This window comes from Saccopteryx bilineata, chromosome 1 (assembly GCF_036850765.1).
Source record: "Saccopteryx bilineata isolate mSacBil1 chromosome 1, mSacBil1_pri_phased_curated, whole genome shotgun sequence".
Classification (NCBI taxonomy): domain Eukaryota; kingdom Metazoa; phylum Chordata; class Mammalia; order Chiroptera; family Emballonuridae; genus Saccopteryx; species Saccopteryx bilineata.
The window spans coordinates 198,848,687-198,866,516 of record NC_089490.1 but is presented as its reverse complement, the minus strand read 5'-3'; the positions used below and the strand labels follow the sequence as shown (position 1 = coordinate 198,866,516).

Genomic DNA, 17,830 nt, shown 5'->3' with positions numbered 1-17,830 from the left:
TTATTGTTATCATAGCCTTTTACATATATTATAAATCCTATCCTAAAATGTTATTTTGCTTTAAACTAGCAGTTGTTTTCTAAGGAAATGGAAAAGAAAAAAAAAGTCTGATATTTACCCTTTTTATTCCTTTCTATAATTTGTTTCTCTGTGATGTAATTTCTTCTCAGTTTGAAGAGCATTGTTTAGCATTTCTTGTACTGCAGGTCTGCTGACAAGTCACCCCAGCATTGGTTTACCTGATAATAATGTCTTTATTCAATCAAGTTTTTGAATGCTATCTTTAGTAGATATGGAATCTAGATTGACAGTTTTTCCTTTTGACGTTTTAAAGATGATGTTCCATTGTCTTCTGGCCTTTATTATTTCTAATAAGTCAACCATTATTTATATTGTTGTTCCCTTGTATATAATATGTTCTCTGACCACTGCTTTCAAGTTTTTCACTTTACTCTTGATTTTTAGCAATTAACTATGATGTGCCTCAGTGTGATTTTCTTCGAATTTGTCCATTTTACAGTTAACTGAAATTCTTAGACCAATAACTTATTTTTCTTCAAAATTTGGAAATTTTCAGTTCTGATTTTTTTCTTACTAATTTTTTAATTTTTATTTTAGGATTTCACTTACACTACTGGATAGTTTCATAGACCCCTGAGACTTTTTGTTTGTTTTCTTATATCTTTTTGTTCTCTGTTCTATAGATTGAAGTATGTCTATAGAGCTGTCATAAATTTCACAAACTTTACCATTTCCAATCTCTGTTAAGCTTATTCAAGTACAAACTTTTTTGTTACACAATTTCTGTTTCTTTGTAGATAACTTTTTTCTGCTGAGATTCTCTATTTGTTCATTCATTAAGATCATGTTTTTCTTTAGTTTGTCAAACATACAACAGTTTTAAAGTCCTTGTCTTAAATTTCAACATTTGAGACATCTGAAAGGTAGTTTCAATTGACTTTTTCCTTGACTCTGGGTTATAGTTTCCTGTTTCTTTTCACATCTAATAATTTAAATTTCTAGTGGACATTATCCATTATACTATAGACATTAGAGATTTTTTTCATCTTTCTCTGAGGAATATTGACTTTTTTATCCTATTAGCTGGCCAACTTGGAATTATGCGGCTTGGTTTTACTCTGTTTGGACAGATCTGGGGAAAGCCTCTCTAACCTGACAGAACTTACCTTTTAAACTCTGTTCCTCTCAACATCTTGTTTGTCAGGTTTTGTATTAGACTCTGCTAGTAAATCTAGAGTAGGTCTTAATGTAGGGCCTTCTTCTATAGCATGTCCTAATTTTTTCTTTTTAAAGACAGGAAGGGAGAGAGATGAGAAGCATCAGCTTATAGTTGCAACACTTTAGTTCAGTGTTCAGGTTCTCAAACTTTTGAAGTCAGGGCGCATTTAAAGTCCTACAAATAATTGTAGGCATACTATATACAGATTTCTGAGAAATGTTAAATTAATTAAGTAAAATATTAAAGAAAAAAATATAAAGTCCAAGCATGCTTTTATGGTAATTAAATGAAATAAATATGACAAAATTTAATTCTGATATTAAAAACATTTTTACAGTTTTTGAGTTATGCTTTTTAGAATTTGTAAAAAAAAGGGTTAAAAACAAAAAAAACGACAAAAAAGTTATCTTTATATATATATATATATATATATATATATATATATATATGTAATAGATACATTCTTAGTAAGATTTAGTTAATTAGGCAGATCCCGGCACAAATGTGTTAAGTTTTTTCATTGTTGTGTTTATGAGAAACATGAGCCTGATGTATCCTAGCAATTTCTTCAATGTTTGGGCATATATTTGAAAGGCAAAAACTCTCATTTCCTCATCAATACATTGAAGAATTCCTCTCTTCTTACTCTTAATTGTGTTGAGTGCAGAAAACCCCCACCATACATATCTTAACTTTACACCAAAGGATAGAAGAAACTTGCCTTCAGTCTTTCTGGGGAACATGTGGGGTAGTGTAAACAGTGCAGCACCACAGCTTAACAGCCTTTTGCAACCTAATCAGGCAATTGAGATGGGGGCTTGGGCAGACTGTCAGCTTACAGCCAATTCCCTACACCTCTGTCCCCCAAAAATTTAAACTCCAAAAACCCTGTTTTTTTTTTTTGTTTGTTTTTTTTACAGAGGCAGGGATAGACAGGGACAGACAGACAGGAATGGAGAGAGATGAGAAGCATCAATCATCAGTTTCTCATTGTGCATTGCGACTTCTTAGTTCATTGATTGCTTTCTCATATGTGCCTTGACCGTGGGCCTTCAGCAGACCGAGTAAACCCCTGCTGGAACCAGCGACCTTGGGTCCAAGCTGGTGAGCTCTTTGCTCAAGCCAGATGAGCCCGCGTTCAAGCTGGCGATCTCAGGGTCTCGAACCTGGGTCCTTCTACATCCCAGTCCGACGCTCTATCCACTGCGCCACCACCTGGTCAGGCAAACCCTGTTGGCTATTTGGTCCCAACAGGCACATAGTTCTCTGGAATACCATAGGGCGCACCTGGAAATCTTCTCAAGTGCACTGGTGTGCCCTGGTGCACACTTTGAGAACCACTGCTTTAGTTGTTCATTGATTGCTTTTCATATGTGCCTTGACTGGGGAGGGGGCAGTGGGTAGAAGGATCTAGCTGAGTCAGTGACCCCTTGCTCAAGCCAGTGACCTTTGGGCCCAAGTCAGCGACCATGGAATCATATGAATGATCTTGTGCTCAAACCGGCAACCCTGCGCTCAAGCTAGTGAGCCTGCACTCAAGCCACTGCAGGGTTTTGAACTTGAGACCACCAGTCAGGCAGCATGTCCTAATTTTTAAATCATATCTGGGTGTTGATGAGTGGTTAACAAGAGTTCCTATTCTAGGTCTATATGGTCATCATCTCACAACAGACACTCTTAGACTTTTAGTATATTTCTTCAGCTCAGCCCCATAGCGACCACTTTTGGATATATTTCAGGGAGTCTTGTCCTTCATGTATGTGGCTCAGCCTTCAGCCAAATACCCATAGTGCTGTGCGCTCCACAGATTCCACTGCTTAAATTGATCCAATCGTCTTTAAAGCAATTTAATATTATTTATTAAATTTGATAATTTATGCATCATAGGAAACATCAGATTTATTACTACATGCATATGTATATACACATGTACTATTTACCTTAACAGAAGCATGTGAGTTCCTGTTGTACCATTCTTCATGAAGGCTTAATATAGATAGACTTTAAAATTTTATAATGTAACAGTTAAGAACTTACTGTCACTGAAGTCTGTATACTGGTAGCTCTGGAGAGAAGGAGGAGAATGTGACTGGACTGGTGCAAACAGGGCTTTAAAGATATTTGTAGTATTCTGTTAACCTAGATGGAGGTAACAGGTAGTGTTCACAGTATTAATTTTCATACTGTACACATATGTTTTATTAAGATGTTTGTACAATAAAACAGTTACTTAAAAATAGCTAGATGAAAGAAGAACGTGGAGAGTTTCAGGTTGGCATAATGAAAGGAGGCATCTCTGAGAAGGGTTAGGCTTGAACTAGGCCCTAAATCAGCGGTTCTCAACCTGTGGGTCGTGACCCCGGCAGGGGTCGAACGACCAAAACACAGGGGTCGCCTAAAGCTTTTCTGATGGCTTTAGGCAACCCCTGTGTTTTGGTTGTTCGACCCCCGCTGGGGTCGCGACCCACAGGTTGAGAACCATTGCCCTAAATAATAAATACCCTGTATTATAGATAGCAACACATTAAAGCTAGGTCCCGCTACTTTGCTAACTATTCCCAACCACAAAGAGAAGGACACAAAAAATCACTCGCTCTGGAAACCATTCTTCTTGACTTCAGTTTCTGTCTTGCCTCTTCTGAGTACACCTTTCTTCATTTATTGAACAGATATTGAGTGCCTAAGAGTACAGAGCACAGCGATATGCACTGTGTACAGCAGTGGTCCCCAATCCCTGGGCTGTGGACCGGTACCAGTCCGTGGGCCATTTGGTACCGGTCTGCAGGGAAAGAATAAATAACTTACATTATTTCCGTTTTATTTATATTTAAGTCTGAACAATGTTTTATTTTTAAAAAATGACCAGATTCCCTCTGTTACATCCGTCTAAGACTCACTCTTTTTTTTTTTTTTTTTTTAAGATTCACTCTTGACGCTTGTCTCGGTCACGTGATACATTTATCTGTCCCACCCTAAAGGCCGGTCCGTGAAAATATTTTCTGACATTAAACCGGTCCGTGGCCCAAAAAAGGTTGGGGACCACTGGCGTACAGTGTCAAGGTCAGTGCAAAGGCCCTGCTTTCATGCAGGGTTCAGGTCCAGGCCCCTCTTGTTTCCTATCTGCTGAGTTGGGTCTAGGCACCTCTGTTGTTATTTGCTTTAAGGTACGTGCTAGTCAGCCCTAAACAACTGACTTCTCTTTTCTTGCTCTTTTCCTGGAAATCTGTCTGACTTCTTATTTTTTTAAAGATTTTATTTATTGATTTTAGAGAAAGGAGAGAGAGAGAAAGACGGGGGTGGAGGGCAGAGCAGTTCAGTAGGCAATGAAGTGAAAACTTTCTGGCCTGGTATTGAAGGTCCAGTGGCCTTCTCAAGCTTATCAGGCCTTTTCGCCACTGGTTCATTCAACAGGAATTCTCTGATTCACGGTATTACTGTCTAATAAATGATGGATTGCTTATTACAAGATTCTGATCTTTGCTCACATTACCTAATTTAGAAGGCTTTTCTATTTAAATTGCAAGAGCTGCTTTTGCCCTATCTCTTCTGTGATATCTCCCTGATCTGAATTCTTACACCAAATTTTATCACTCTTTATATACTGCCTAATATTTTTTTATAAATTTTTATTAATTTTAATGGGGTGACATCAATAAATCAGGGTACATATATTCAAAGAAAACATGTCCAGGTTATCTTGTAATTCAATTATGTTGCATACCCATCACCTTCTATTTAGTTTTCGTTGTGCCCCTCCCCTCCCCCTTCTCCCCCCCCCCCGTAACCACCACACTCCCGTCCATGTCTCTTAGTCTCGTCCTTATGTCCCGCCAATGTATGGAATTCTGCAGTTCTTGGTTTTTTCCAATCCACCCACCTCACTCCGTACAATGTTATCAAGATCCCACCCTTTTGTTGTAAATGATCCATGTCATCATTTCTTATGGCTGAGTAGTATACCATGGTGTACATGTGCCACATCTCACATCCAGTCTTCTATTTTTTTTTTTTACAGTGATTAAAGTCTTTAAGCAAACTCTTGGCCAATACAGCAAAAATCCATAAAAGAGTAGTGTCCTTAACATGTTCACCAAGCCCAAGTTGGTACCATCACCATTCCAAATCCCTGCATGTGCAACCCAACCCCAGTTCAGTCTGTTAGGAGCTGTCACAAGGAGCAGGAGTCCAGGAAAAGTCCGCATGGCACTGGAATTGTTGTCACAATTCTATACTTTGCAGCTCATGCCCAAGTCGCAATGACCACTGCTTCTAGCTGGTACTGAAAAAGCCATCTGCAGCATGTGTGGAGATGGAGCTTCTGTTTTCCTCTGCCTGGAGAGATGAGACTAGGTTGCTTTTCCCTGGAGCTCTGCGACTGTGGCTTGGTAAAGAGAACCTTGGGATACACTAAGCTGGGTGGCAAAGGTAGATTCATAATAGAAGTTGGCAAAAGGGGGAAAGAGAGCTCTGAATTAGGAGTAGGTCCCAGCCTGAAATATGAGTGGAGCATTGAGGTAGGAGGAATAAAAGAAACACTATATATTAAACACAGCAGCAGAAAATAGGACTATCAACACCCACAACAGAGATCTTCGAGGGAAGAATAAAAAACCTGACTATTCAGGCAAAACAGTTAAGTGGCCCTTGTGCAAATGAGATCAGTTTACCTGCTTCTTGGAAGAAATACCCTAGGCTCGTCCACAGTGTTGTAGATGGGGCCAACGGCCCTGGGCACCTTCAGCCTTCAGTGGCAAACCCAGCATTCTGGGCAAGGTTAGGTCATAGGTGGCTGGAGCAGGGCTGGAAGAGGCTGAACCTTCCCTTAGAGGAGCGAGGGGGAAGCCTACCTTCCAGTGTCCCTTTTTCCTCACAGCAAAGGCATGTAAGTCTGGCAGGCTTTAGCTCAATGACCTTCCTTTCCACTATTGAAGCAGGACCCAGATGGCATCCTGTGAGACCCCTTTGGGACGTTGGAGCCTTTAAGGGTGTATCCTAAAAGCTGGTAGTTCCCCTGATCTCTATTGGGCTTTTTCTGCCTCTTGGTATCTTAAAATCCATGCTCAGAAGATCTCGCTGAGGGGTTTGAGGATGAGGATCCCCATCCGCCTATATAAACCTTTTTCGTATATCTGGAGCTATTTGGAAAAAGACAAAACAGTGTTATTAGCTGGATCAAATCAAAGAAGGTAGAAGTTTGCAGGAGAAAAAGACTTGGCGTCTTCTGTTCATCAGAATTCAAAAGAAATTTAAAATATTTTAAGTAAAAAGCATGATATGGTAGACCCGTATGAGTTCCAGGATATGACTCCTCCCTTTTAAGTGTTTTTAAATTGACCTTAAAATATTTTCTGGGTACACCTTAATAATACCTTGACTTTAAAGATTGTAAGAAATACCCATAATTCAAAAGGTTTGAAAAAATACAGTAAATGCTTTTGCTACATATGCAGGAGCATTGTCAATTTAACCAGTTTAGGAAATCCAATAATAGAAAAATGCATACAGACAATGAGCTATAACATGCTTAGCAGCCTCTCCTATTCTGACAGAGGTTACTATAAATCCAGAATAGGTATCCACTGTAACGTGGACATAGGACTGTTTGCCAAATGAAGGTATATGAGTAACATCCATTTGCCAAAGTTGTCCTGGTAGGAGTCCTTGAGGGTTAACTTCCAATGAAGGGACAGATTGTAGTATAGGACCCCTTGGACAAGATTTCCCAATCTGCCGTGCTGCTTCCCGAGAAAAGTTGAAAATGTTTACACAGGGCTGCAGCGTTCTGGTGATGAATAGTATGAGACTGAATTGCTTGATCTGTCATGGTTGCTCCAAATAATTTTCTTTTGGGTAGCTTGATCAATAAGGGCATTGCCTTGTGCTAAAGCTCCAGGGACCATGGAGTGAGCTCTAGTATGTCCTATAAAACATGGAGCTCTATGTTGACATACAAGTCTTTTAAATCCCCGATCAAGCATCTGAGTACTGACTAAACCATTAGGACTGACAAGCAATGCTCCCGTATTTTTCAAAACATCTCTACCACACAAATTAACTGGCCATCCAGGGAGCACATAAGGCTTAAAAAATCCAGAATGCGCCTGACCAGGTGGTGGTGCAGTGGATAGAGCATTGGACTGGGATGCAGAGGACCCAGGTTCGAGACCCCGAGGTCACCAGATTGAGCATGGGCTCATCTGGTTTGAGCAAAAAGCCCACCAGCTTGAACCCAAGGTTGCTGGCTCCAGCAAGGGGTTACTCGGTCTGCTGAAGGCCTGCAATCAAGCACATATGAGAAAGCAATCAATGAACAACTAAGGTGTTGCAACGCGCAATGAAAACCTAATGATTGATGATTCTCAGCTCTCTCCGTTCCTGTCTGTCTGTCCCGGCCTATCCCTCTCTCTCTCTGGAAAAAAAAAAAAAAAAAAAAAGATCCAGAATGCCCTTCTTAATCTTCCCAATGTAGAAAACTAGAACTTTGTTGAGGGGATTTACTCTGCCCTATACCTTGTAATTCTGTGGCTGCTGCATGAGTGGGCCAGGAAGGAGGCCAATGTAGCTTAGCAATAACAGATACATCAGCTCCAGTATCTAAAAGTCCTTTAAATTTATGCCCATGTATTGTTAGTTCCATTTCAGGGAATTCCTGACCTATTTTTTAAAATCCAATTGGCAAAATCAGAGGAGCCAAATCACCAATTTTCTTGGGGACCCTTTCGCAGGATGTGGCCTGAGAAGCAGAATTAGCATCCTTAAACTATTCTTTGAACTGCTTGTATTAGCCGTGAGACAAATTCTTTTTTTTTTTTTTGATTTATTTTAATGGGGTGACATTGATAAAATTGTCTTCTGTCACCTTCTAACTCGTTTTCTTTGTGCTCCTCCCCTCCACCAGCCCCCTCCTCTTCCTCCCCCCCACCCTGTAACCCCAACACTGTTGTCCATGTCCCTGAGTCTCATTTTTATGTCCCACTTATGTATGGAATCATATAGTTCCTAGTTTTTTCTGATTTACTTCTTTCGCTCAGTATAATGTCATCAAGGTCCATCCATGTTGTTGTAAAAGATCCAATGTCATCATTACTTATGGCTTAGTATTCCACATGTATATATGTATCAAAGCTTTTTTTTTTTTTTTTTTTTTTTGTACTTTTCTGGAGCTGGAAACAGGGAGAGACAGACAGACTCCTACATGCGCACGACTGGGATCCACCTGGCACGCCCACCAGGGGGCGTCGCTCTGTCGCGACCAGAGCCACTCTAGCGCCTGGGGCAGAGGCCAAGGAGCCATCCCCAGCGCCCGGGCCATCTTCGCTCCAGTGGAGCCTTGGCTGCGGGAGGGGAAGAGAGAGACAGACAGGAAGGAGAGGGGGAGGGGTGGAGAAGCAGATGGGCGCTTCTCCTGTGTGCCCTGGCCGGGAATCGAACCCTGGACTTCTCTGTACTCCAGGCTGACGCTCTACCACTGAGCCAACCGGCCAGGGCCGGTGTATCAAAGCTTTTTAATCCACTCGTCCTCTGATGGACACTTGGACTGTTTTCAGATCTTTGCTATTGTGAAAAATGCTGCCATAAACATGGGGGTGCATTTCTTCTTTTCAAACAGTATTATGGTGTTCTTGGGGTATATTCCTAATAGTGGTATTGCTGGGTCAAAAGGCAGTTTGATTTTTAATTTCTTGAGGAATCTCCATACTGTTTTTCCACAGTGGCTGAACCAGTCTACATTCCCACCAGCAGTGCAGGAGGTTTCCCTTTTTCCACATCCTCGCCAGCACTTATTCTGTGTTGTTTTGTTGATGAGTGCCATTCTGACTGGTGTGAGGTGATATCTCATTGTGGTTTTAATTTGCATTTCTCTAATGATTAGTGATGTTGAGCATATTTTCATATGCCTATTGGCCATCTGTATGTCCTCTTCGGAGAAGTGTCTATTCATTTCTTTTCCCATTTTGGATTGGATTGTTTGTCTTCCTGGTATTAAGTTTTACAAGTTCTTTATAACTTTTGGTTATTAACCCCTTATCAGACACATTGTCAAATATATTCTCCCATTGTGTAGTTTGTCTTTTTATTCTGTTTTCATTGTCTTTAGCTGTGCAGAAGCTTTTTAGTTTGATAAAGTCCCATTTGTTTATCCTGTCTTTTATTTCACTTGCCTGTGGAGACAAATCAGCAAATATATTGCTGCGAGAGATGTCAGAGAGCTTACTGTTTATGTTTTCTTCTAAGATGCTTATGGTTTTATGGCTTACATTTAAGTCTTTTATTCATTTTGAGTTTATTTTTGGGAATGGTTTAAGTTGGTGTTCTAGTTTCATTTTTTTGCAGGTAGCTGTCCAATTTTCCCAACACCATTTGTTAAAGAGTTTGTCTTTACTCCAATGTATGCTCTTACCTCCTTTGTCAAATATCAGTTGTCCATAGAAGTGTGGGTTTACTTCTGGGTTCTCAGTTCTGTTTCATTGATCTATATGCCTGTTCTTATGCCAGTACCAGGCTGTTTTGAGTACAATGGCCTTATAATACAACTTGATATCAGGAAGTGTGATACCTCCCACTTTATTCTTCCTTTTCAAGATTGCTGAGGCTATTCGTGTTCTCTTTTGGTTCCATATAAATTTTTGGAATATGTGTTCTATATCTTTGAAGTAAGTCATTGGTATTTTAATCGGTATTGCATTGAATTTATAAATTGCTTTGGGTAATATAGACATTTTAATGATGTTTATTCTTCCTAACCATGAGCATGGTATATGCCTCAACTTGTTTGTATCTTCCCTGATTTCTTTTATCAATGTTTTATAATTTTCCGAGTAGAAGTCTTTAATCTCCCTGGTTAAATTTATTCCTAGGTACTTTATTTTTTTGGTTGCAATGGTAAAGGGGATTGATTCCTTAATTTCTCTTTCTGACAGTTCATTGTTAGTGTATAAAAATGCCTCTGATTTCTGAGTATTAATTTTATATCCTGCCACCTTGCTGAATTCATTTATCAGGTCTAATAGTTTTTTTACTGTGACTTTAGGGTTTTCTATATACAATATCATATCATCTGCAAATAATGATAGTTTTACTTCTTCTTTTCCAATTTGGATGCCTTTTATTTCTTTTTCTTGTCTGATTGCTGTGGCTAGGACTTCCAGAACTATGTTGAATAAGAGTGATGAAAGGGGGCACCCCTGCCTTGTTCCTGATCTTAAGGGTATTGCTTTTAATTTTTGCCCATTGAGAATGATGTTGGCTGTGGGTTTGTCATAGATGGCCTTTATCATGTTGAGGTATGTTCCCTGTATTCCCACTTTGCTGAGAGTTTTATTCATGAATGAGTGCTGGACTTTATCAAATGCTTTTTCTGCATCTATTGAAATTATCATGTGGTTTCTCTTCTTCCTTTTGTTTATGTGATGAATCACATTGATTGAATTGTGAATATTGTACCAGCCTTGCCTCCCCAGAATAAATCCCATTTAATCATGGTGTATGATTTTTTCCATATATTGCTGGATCCGGTTTGCTAATATTTTGTTGAGGATTTTAGCATCTAAATTCATTAGAGATATTGGCCTATAATTTTCTTTCTTTGTGTTGTCTTTGCCTGGTTTTGGAATCAGAATTATGCTCGCCTCATAAAAGGAGCTTGGAAGTCTTCCTTCTTTCCTCTTGAATTTTTTGAAATAGCTTGAGAAGGATAGGAGTTAGTTCTTTGAATATTGGGTAGAATTCACTTGTGAAGCCATCAGGCCCAGGACTTTTCCTTTTTAGGTGTTTTTTGATGACTGTTTCAATCTCATTTGTTGTAATTGGTCTGTTTAGGTTTTCTGATTCTTCCAGATTAATTATTGGAAGATTATATCTTTCAAGGAATTTGTCCATTTCATCTAGGTTGTCTAGTTTTTTGGCATAAAGCTCTTCATAGTATTTTCTTACAATATTTTGCATTTCTGTTGTGTCAGTTGTTATTTCTGCACTCTCATTTCTGATTTTATTTGAGTCTTCTCTCTTTTTCTCTTGGTAAGTCTGGTTAAAGGTTCATTGATCTTGTTTACCTTTTCAAAGAACTAGCTCCTGGTTTCATTGATCCTCTGTATTATTTCTTTAGCCTCTATGTCATTTATTTCTGCTCTGATCTTTATTATTTCCTTCCTTCTATTAGCTCTGGGCTTTACTTGCTGTTCTTTTTCTAGTTCTTTTAGATGTAGGGTCAAATTATTTATTTGAGCTTTTTCTAGCTTCTTGAGGTATGCCTGTAATGCTGTGAACTTCCCTCTCAGGACTGCTTTTGCTGTGTTCCATAAATTTTGAGTTGATGTATGCTCATTATCGTTTGTTTCTAGGAATTTTTAAATTTCTTTGCTCCTTTCTTAATCCATTTGTTATTTAATAACATGCTATTTAGTTTCCAAGTGTTTGAGTATTTTTCAGTTTTTCTGTTATGGTTGATTTCTAGTTTAATGCCATTGTGATCAGAGAAAGTGCTTGATACGATTTCAGTCTTCTTAAATTTGTTGAGACCGCTTTTGTGCCCTAACATGTGGTCTATTCTAGAGAATGTACCATGAGTGCTTGAAAAGAATGTATATTCTGCTGTTTTAGGGTGAAAGGTTCTGAAAATATTTATTAAATCGAGTTGATCTAATATTGTCCTTTAAGTCTGTTTCTTTGTTAATTTTCTTTCTTGAGGTTCTATCTAGTGATGTTAGTGGGGTATTGAAATCCCCTACTATTATAGTATTGCTGTTGATCTTGCCCTTTAAATCCATCAAAGTCTGCTTTATATATTTAGGTGCTCCTATATTAGGTGCATAGATATTTATAATAGTTATATCTTCCTGTTGGATTGCTCCCTTTATCATTATGCAGTGACCTTCTTTATCTCTAACTATGGTCTTTGTTTTAAAGTCTATTTTGTCTGATATAAGTATTGCTACCCCAGCTTTTTTTTCATTTCCATTTGCTTGAAATATTTTTTTCCATCCTTTTATCTTCAGTCTATGTGCATCTTTTGATTTAAGGTGTGTCTCTTTTAGACAGCATATATATGGGTCCTGTTTTCTTTTCTTTTCTTTTCTTTTTTTTTTTTTTTTTTGTATTTTTCTGAAGGTGGAAACGGGGAGAGACAGTCAGACAGACTCCCGCATGCGCCTGACCGGGATCCACCCGGCACACCCACCAGGGGGCGATGCTCTGCCCACCAAGGGGGGATGCTCTGCCCCTCTGGGGCGTCGCTCTGCCACGACCAAAGCCACTCTAGCGCCTGGGGCAGAGGCCAAGGAGCCATCCCCAGCGCCCGGGCCATCTTTGCTCCAATGGAGCCTTGGCTGCGGGAGGGGAAGAGAGAGACAGAGAGGAAGGGGGGGGGGTAGAGAAGCAAATGGGCGCTTCTCCTATGTGCCCTGGCCGGGAATCGAACCCGGGTCCCCCGCATGCCAGGCCGACGCTCTACCGCTGAGCCAACCGGCCAGGGCCGGGTCCTGTTTTCTTATCCACGCAGCTACTCTATGTGTTTTGATCGGATCATTGAATCCATTTACATTTAAGGTTATTATTGATTTGTAATTGTTTATTGCCATTTTATTCTTTAAAACTGTATTTCTCTTTTGCTATATTCTTTTTCTCCTTTGATCTGTTTACAACAGTCCCTTAGCATTTCTTACAGCCTTGGTTTGGTTGTAGTGAATTTCTTGAGTTTTTTTTTGTCTGGAAAGCTTTTTATTTCTCCTTCAATTTTAAATGATAGCCATGCTGGATAAAGTAGTCTTGGTTGTAGGCTCTTGTTCTGCATTACTTTGACTATTTCTTGCCATTCCCTCCTGGCCTCACGTGTTTCTGTTGAGAAGTCGGAAGTCATCCTTATGGTGGCTCCTTTGTTCGTGATAGTCTTTTTTTCTTTAGCAGGTTTTAATATTTTCTCTTTATCACTTAGCTTTGGTATTTTAATTATGTTGTGTCTTGGTGTTGTTTTCTTTGGGTTTCTCTTTAATGGAGTTCTCTGTGCTTCTTGAACATGTGAGATCTTTTCCTGCTTTAACTGAGGGAAGTTTTCAGCTATGATATGCTTGAACAAAGTCTCTGTCCCTTGTTCTTTCTCTTCTTCTACAGGAACCCCTGTGATGTGGATGTTATTTCTCTTTATGTTGTCACAGAGCTCTCTTAGAGTTTCCTCAGACTTTTTGAGTCTCTTTTCTTTTTTCTGCTCTGCTTCTGTGCCTTTATTTATTGTGTCCTCTAACTCACTGATTCGATTCTCCGCTTCATCCATCCTGCTTTTAATTCCTTCCATTGTGTTCTTTATTTCAGATATTGTATTTGTCATTTCTGACTGATTCTTTTTTTATTATTTCAATGTCCTTTTTTATATTTGCTATCTCTTTATTTAGGTGTTCGTAGTGACCATCTATTGTTGTTTTAATATCTTTGCGCATCCTAACAATCATTATTTTAAACTCTGCATCTTGTAATTTGGTTATATCTGATTCATTCATGTCCTTTTCTGGGGATTTCTCTTGGTTCATTTGTGTTGCATTTCTCTGCCTTTGCATTTTCTCTGTATAAAGGAAGGTTTTGGCCTCTGGAGTCCACTGGGTATGGCCTCTGTTCCCTAGGTATGGTCTGTCTGCAGGGTCGCCACCCCCTCTTCTGTTGCTGCCTAGGGCTTTTGGGTTAGGGCATTGCCGGTGCCTTCCCACTGGAGCTGTTGCTGTGGTTTCCACCTCTCTTTCATGGGGAGTGGCTGTGATCATGTGCTCGGGTCTACAAGCCTTGGTGGACTTGGCCTTGGCCTTTGCCTGCCCCCGTGGGTGGTGTTATGCTCGGCCCTGAGGGCAGTGGTGAGCACCTTTGCTCAGCTGTGGGTCTCCACCTGTTTCTGGGCTTTCGCCTCGCCCTTGCAGGAGGAGCCTGCTCATGGAATGACTGCTAGCCTTGGCTCCACAGGCCAGGCGGGACTACGTGCCCACGCTCAGTAGTGGGACTCTGCCTGTTCTGGGTTTTGGCTCCATCTCTGTGGGAGGAGCCAGCTCCCATGTCAGGCCACAAGCCTCAGTTCCATGGGCGGGGCAAGGCTGTGCTCCTGCGCCCTTGCTCAAGGGTGGGTCTCCACGCCTTCCTGGGTTCCCACCCTTCTCCTGCAGGCTGGATTGCAGGCTGTAGGCAGCTGGGCTTGATCGCTTTTGCACGCCTTCTCCTCCCCAGCCAGTCAAGACTGAGCTCACACCTGAGCCCAGTGGTGGCCAGCCGGCTTCCACCCTTGTGGACAGAACTGCACTTCTGTGTCCCACTGCTGCCCACCCTCTGGCAACACTCAGCCGTGAGGTGTGCGAGCGCTGCAATTCCAACCCTAAGACTTGGTACTGTAGACCCAAAAGCTCCCTCCTTCTGAGTGACTCTGCTCTGAGTGCCGCGGGAGAGCTTGTTTGGCTGGTGTCCTGCTTCCCTTTGCTGGTATTGCTGTTTCCAGGAGAAATATTCACTTCAGACTTGGGGAGTGACTTGTCCCAGGGGTTAGGGTAGCTGTCTCCCAAAATGATTCTCCCTGTGTCCTCCTAGATTACATACACTCTCTTCCTGCCAGTCCAGTCCTCTCCTCTCTTCCCGTCCCCCAGAGCCCCGGGTGAGTGGTTGTGAGAGAGGTGTTCTGCGCGGTCCCTTTAAGAAGAATCCTGGGTTTGAGAAATCAGACTCTTTCTCACAAACAGTATCCTGACTTGTTTTCAGCTAATACTGTTCATATGCCTCTTCTAGGCTCTGAGGCTGCAGGCTGGGGCTTTGTTCCTGGGACTCAGGACCTCCCCTCTCTGCTAAACTCACTTCCCGCCACGCAAGTCTCTCCCAGCTGCTGTTCGCTCCTGGGAGCTGGACAGCCTTCTCCGTGTTTCCGCTTTTTCTACCAGTCTTGGTGTGGCTTCTTCAGTGTTCCTTGGTTGAAGAGTCCTCTTAGTTTTGTCCAAAGTTGGATTTTCCAGATGATAGTTCTTAAAATTAGTTTGTAATCCACTTTGGTTCTGGGAGGTGGTTGTTGGTATGTCCACCTACTCCAGCGCCATCTTGTCTTCTCCCCTGCCTAATATTTTTTTATACTGCCTCATATTTTTATGTGTGTAATTCTTTCTTTCTGTTGAACTTGTAAATTCCTTAAGGGTAGGGACATGTATTAGATGACTCAGTAACCTCTGTAATTCCCTAGTAGTCCTGTGTGTAAATGCTCAGCAAATAACTGATGATTAGAATGTATGCTCCTCTAATGTATTTTAATTATAAAATATTCATAATATTTTAGGGTTCTTTATGCCTCTTTAGACTCTGAATATTGTTGTTAAGTAGAATGCTAGAGTCTTTATTAGACATCTTTTATTTTGTTGCAATTAATCCCTGTTTTAAAAACTCGTTTTTTGCGATTGTTGTCAATTATTGTCTGTTGGTTATGCTGTTAGCCAGTTTAGTAATTAGATTCCTCCATTCCACTTCAGCAAGAAGTTGAGAACTTTAAGAAGCTAAATCTCATTAGTAAAGAGCAGTTTGAAAACCTAACACCTGAGCTTCCTTTTGAGCCAAACCGAGAAGTTCCTGTAGCACCTTCACAGTCCAGGCAAGGTATGTACATCTGCTTTTGTGCAACTGTCTGAATACTGTTAAAGCAGTTCTAAGTTGTTGTTAAAGTTTGCTCCTTTATTTATTGAAAATGTTTAGTTATCTGGTAAAATGCTAGAATTTTAAAGTGCAATTTTTAACTTATCTTTTGGTGAACTTCAAAACATTATACTGTAGAGATCTAAATATATAGATTGTAAAATTGGTAAGACAGCCTTGTAGTAAATTGACAGAGTTGGAGTCCCACCTTCCTCTTGGCGAATTGGCTGGTAATTTCAAAACTGACCTAGGAGTCGTCCGCTCAAACCTGGATGCTTACTTAAAAGTAGGAAAAATTGATTGGTTCTTTTTATATTTCTTTTAATTTTGAAATTGTAGGAATGATTCTCTTTCATAAATACAGAAAAATTTTCACTGACCTGCTGATAGTGAAAATACTCCACTAGCTCGTTCTTTTGTTTTAAGGTCTTAGCTTTGTATGACAATGTAAACACATTTGGAATAATCGTAAAATTAATCTGACTTTTTCAGGCAAATTGTAGGTGATTTTGTTGTAGTATTTTCTGAAGTCAGGTTAAAGAAAGACTTTATTTGAGAGAGAGAAAGAGAAAGAAACAGGGGGAAGGAACAGGAAGCATCCGTGGTTGCTTCTCATATGTGCCTTGACTGGGCAAGCCCGAGGTCTCGAACTGGCGACCTCAGCATTCCAGGTCTATGCTCTCACAGCCTTTTTGGCTGAGAGAGCCATGAATGCCACATATTTTAAAATGTAATTCCATGAGAGCCATACAATATGTTTAACACTAAATACAAGTAAATGTGTGCATTTTATGTAAGGCCAACACTTTTAAAGTATAATAAGTCCCTGAATTATTTTTAATAACGTTGTTATGCTGTTGCTAACCAATGATGAATAAAGTACTTCTTAACCATTAATGCTACTTCTGGTGCTGCATGGTTTTGCTGATGGCTTTGTAGTCTGGTTGATACGTGGTGAGGTTAAGCATCATGCAGGCGTTAAGATTTCCATTTGTTAAACGTGATTATAGGTTGGTCTTAACGTTCTTTAGATGTGGGAAAGACTGCTCACATGCATACATAGAGCCAAACATTGTCAGTACAGCAGTACTCACACGCTGCAGTGTGTGGTTTATGACGGGAAGCGCATTTCCAAGTTTGACAATTAGCTGGTCCATGGGCTGAAGTTTTTTCATTTCTCCCCACTTGTGTTTGCTCGCCAACTCTGCTTGCTGTTGTGCAGGTCTTTCCAAATCTTTATTCAGTGACTTGAACTTATTCACCCACATGTCTGAGGCCTTCAGGTCAGCAGCTTGTAGCTCAAAATCTCTGACGGAGACACCGGGGATGTAACTCAGGTCGGCGCTGTCCACTGCACACTCGTGTGGATGGGTGCTGAATTTAAAAAGACGAGTGCGCTCACGAAATTCTCCAAAGTGCGCTTTGAATGACTGCAGGAGATTAGATGTGAAGCCTGCTAGCTGCTGGAGATCAAGATGTTGAGCAGGGTCACTTGCTGTACATGCATCTTTAAACTCTCCCAGTTTTTCAAAGTGTAGTAAATGACCTGTTTCGATGTCTGCAATGAAGAGTTCCAGCTTGTTTTCAAATGCAAACACTGCTTATTGAAGGGATAAGACTGTATTTCCAACACCTTGCATTTTCACATTGAGCTGGTTCAGATGTTCAGTCATGTCCATGAGATAGTAGAACTTCAGGAGCCACTCAGTGTTAGCTAACTCAGGATGCTTGACGTTTTTCATTTCAAGAAAAGTCCAGATTTCGCTCAGACAATCTGTGAAATGGCTGAGCAGCTTCCCTCTTGACAACCAACGCACATTGCTGTGCAGAAGCAGACCAGGATAATTATTCTCAACTTCATCCTGCAGTGTTTTAAACTGGCATCATTTAAAGCTCGGGCAACAATAACGTTGACCACACGAATCACCAGCGACATCACCTCACCAAGCTGCTTGCCAC

General features: G+C 40.5%; 1 protein-coding gene across 6 annotated transcripts in view; it reads left to right on the top strand.

Moving 5' to 3' along the window:
- LARP1B (La ribonucleoprotein 1B) overlaps positions 1-17,830 on the top strand; it is a 113,703-nt gene that overhangs the window by 58,534 nt on the left and 37,339 nt on the right. For 4 of the 6 annotated variants that reach the window (XM_066233297.1, XM_066233305.1, XM_066233289.1 and 1 more), the window contains one exon: positions 15,712-15,835. The exons of 1 other annotated variant lie outside the window; for it this stretch is intronic. In XM_066233297.1, coding sequence (XP_066089394.1) covers positions 15,712-15,835 — 124 coding nt within the window. Of the gene's footprint in view, positions 1-4,161; positions 4,267-15,711; positions 15,836-17,830 lie in introns of those variants that run through there. One more of the 6 variants, XM_066233314.1, reaches the window with a different exon arrangement.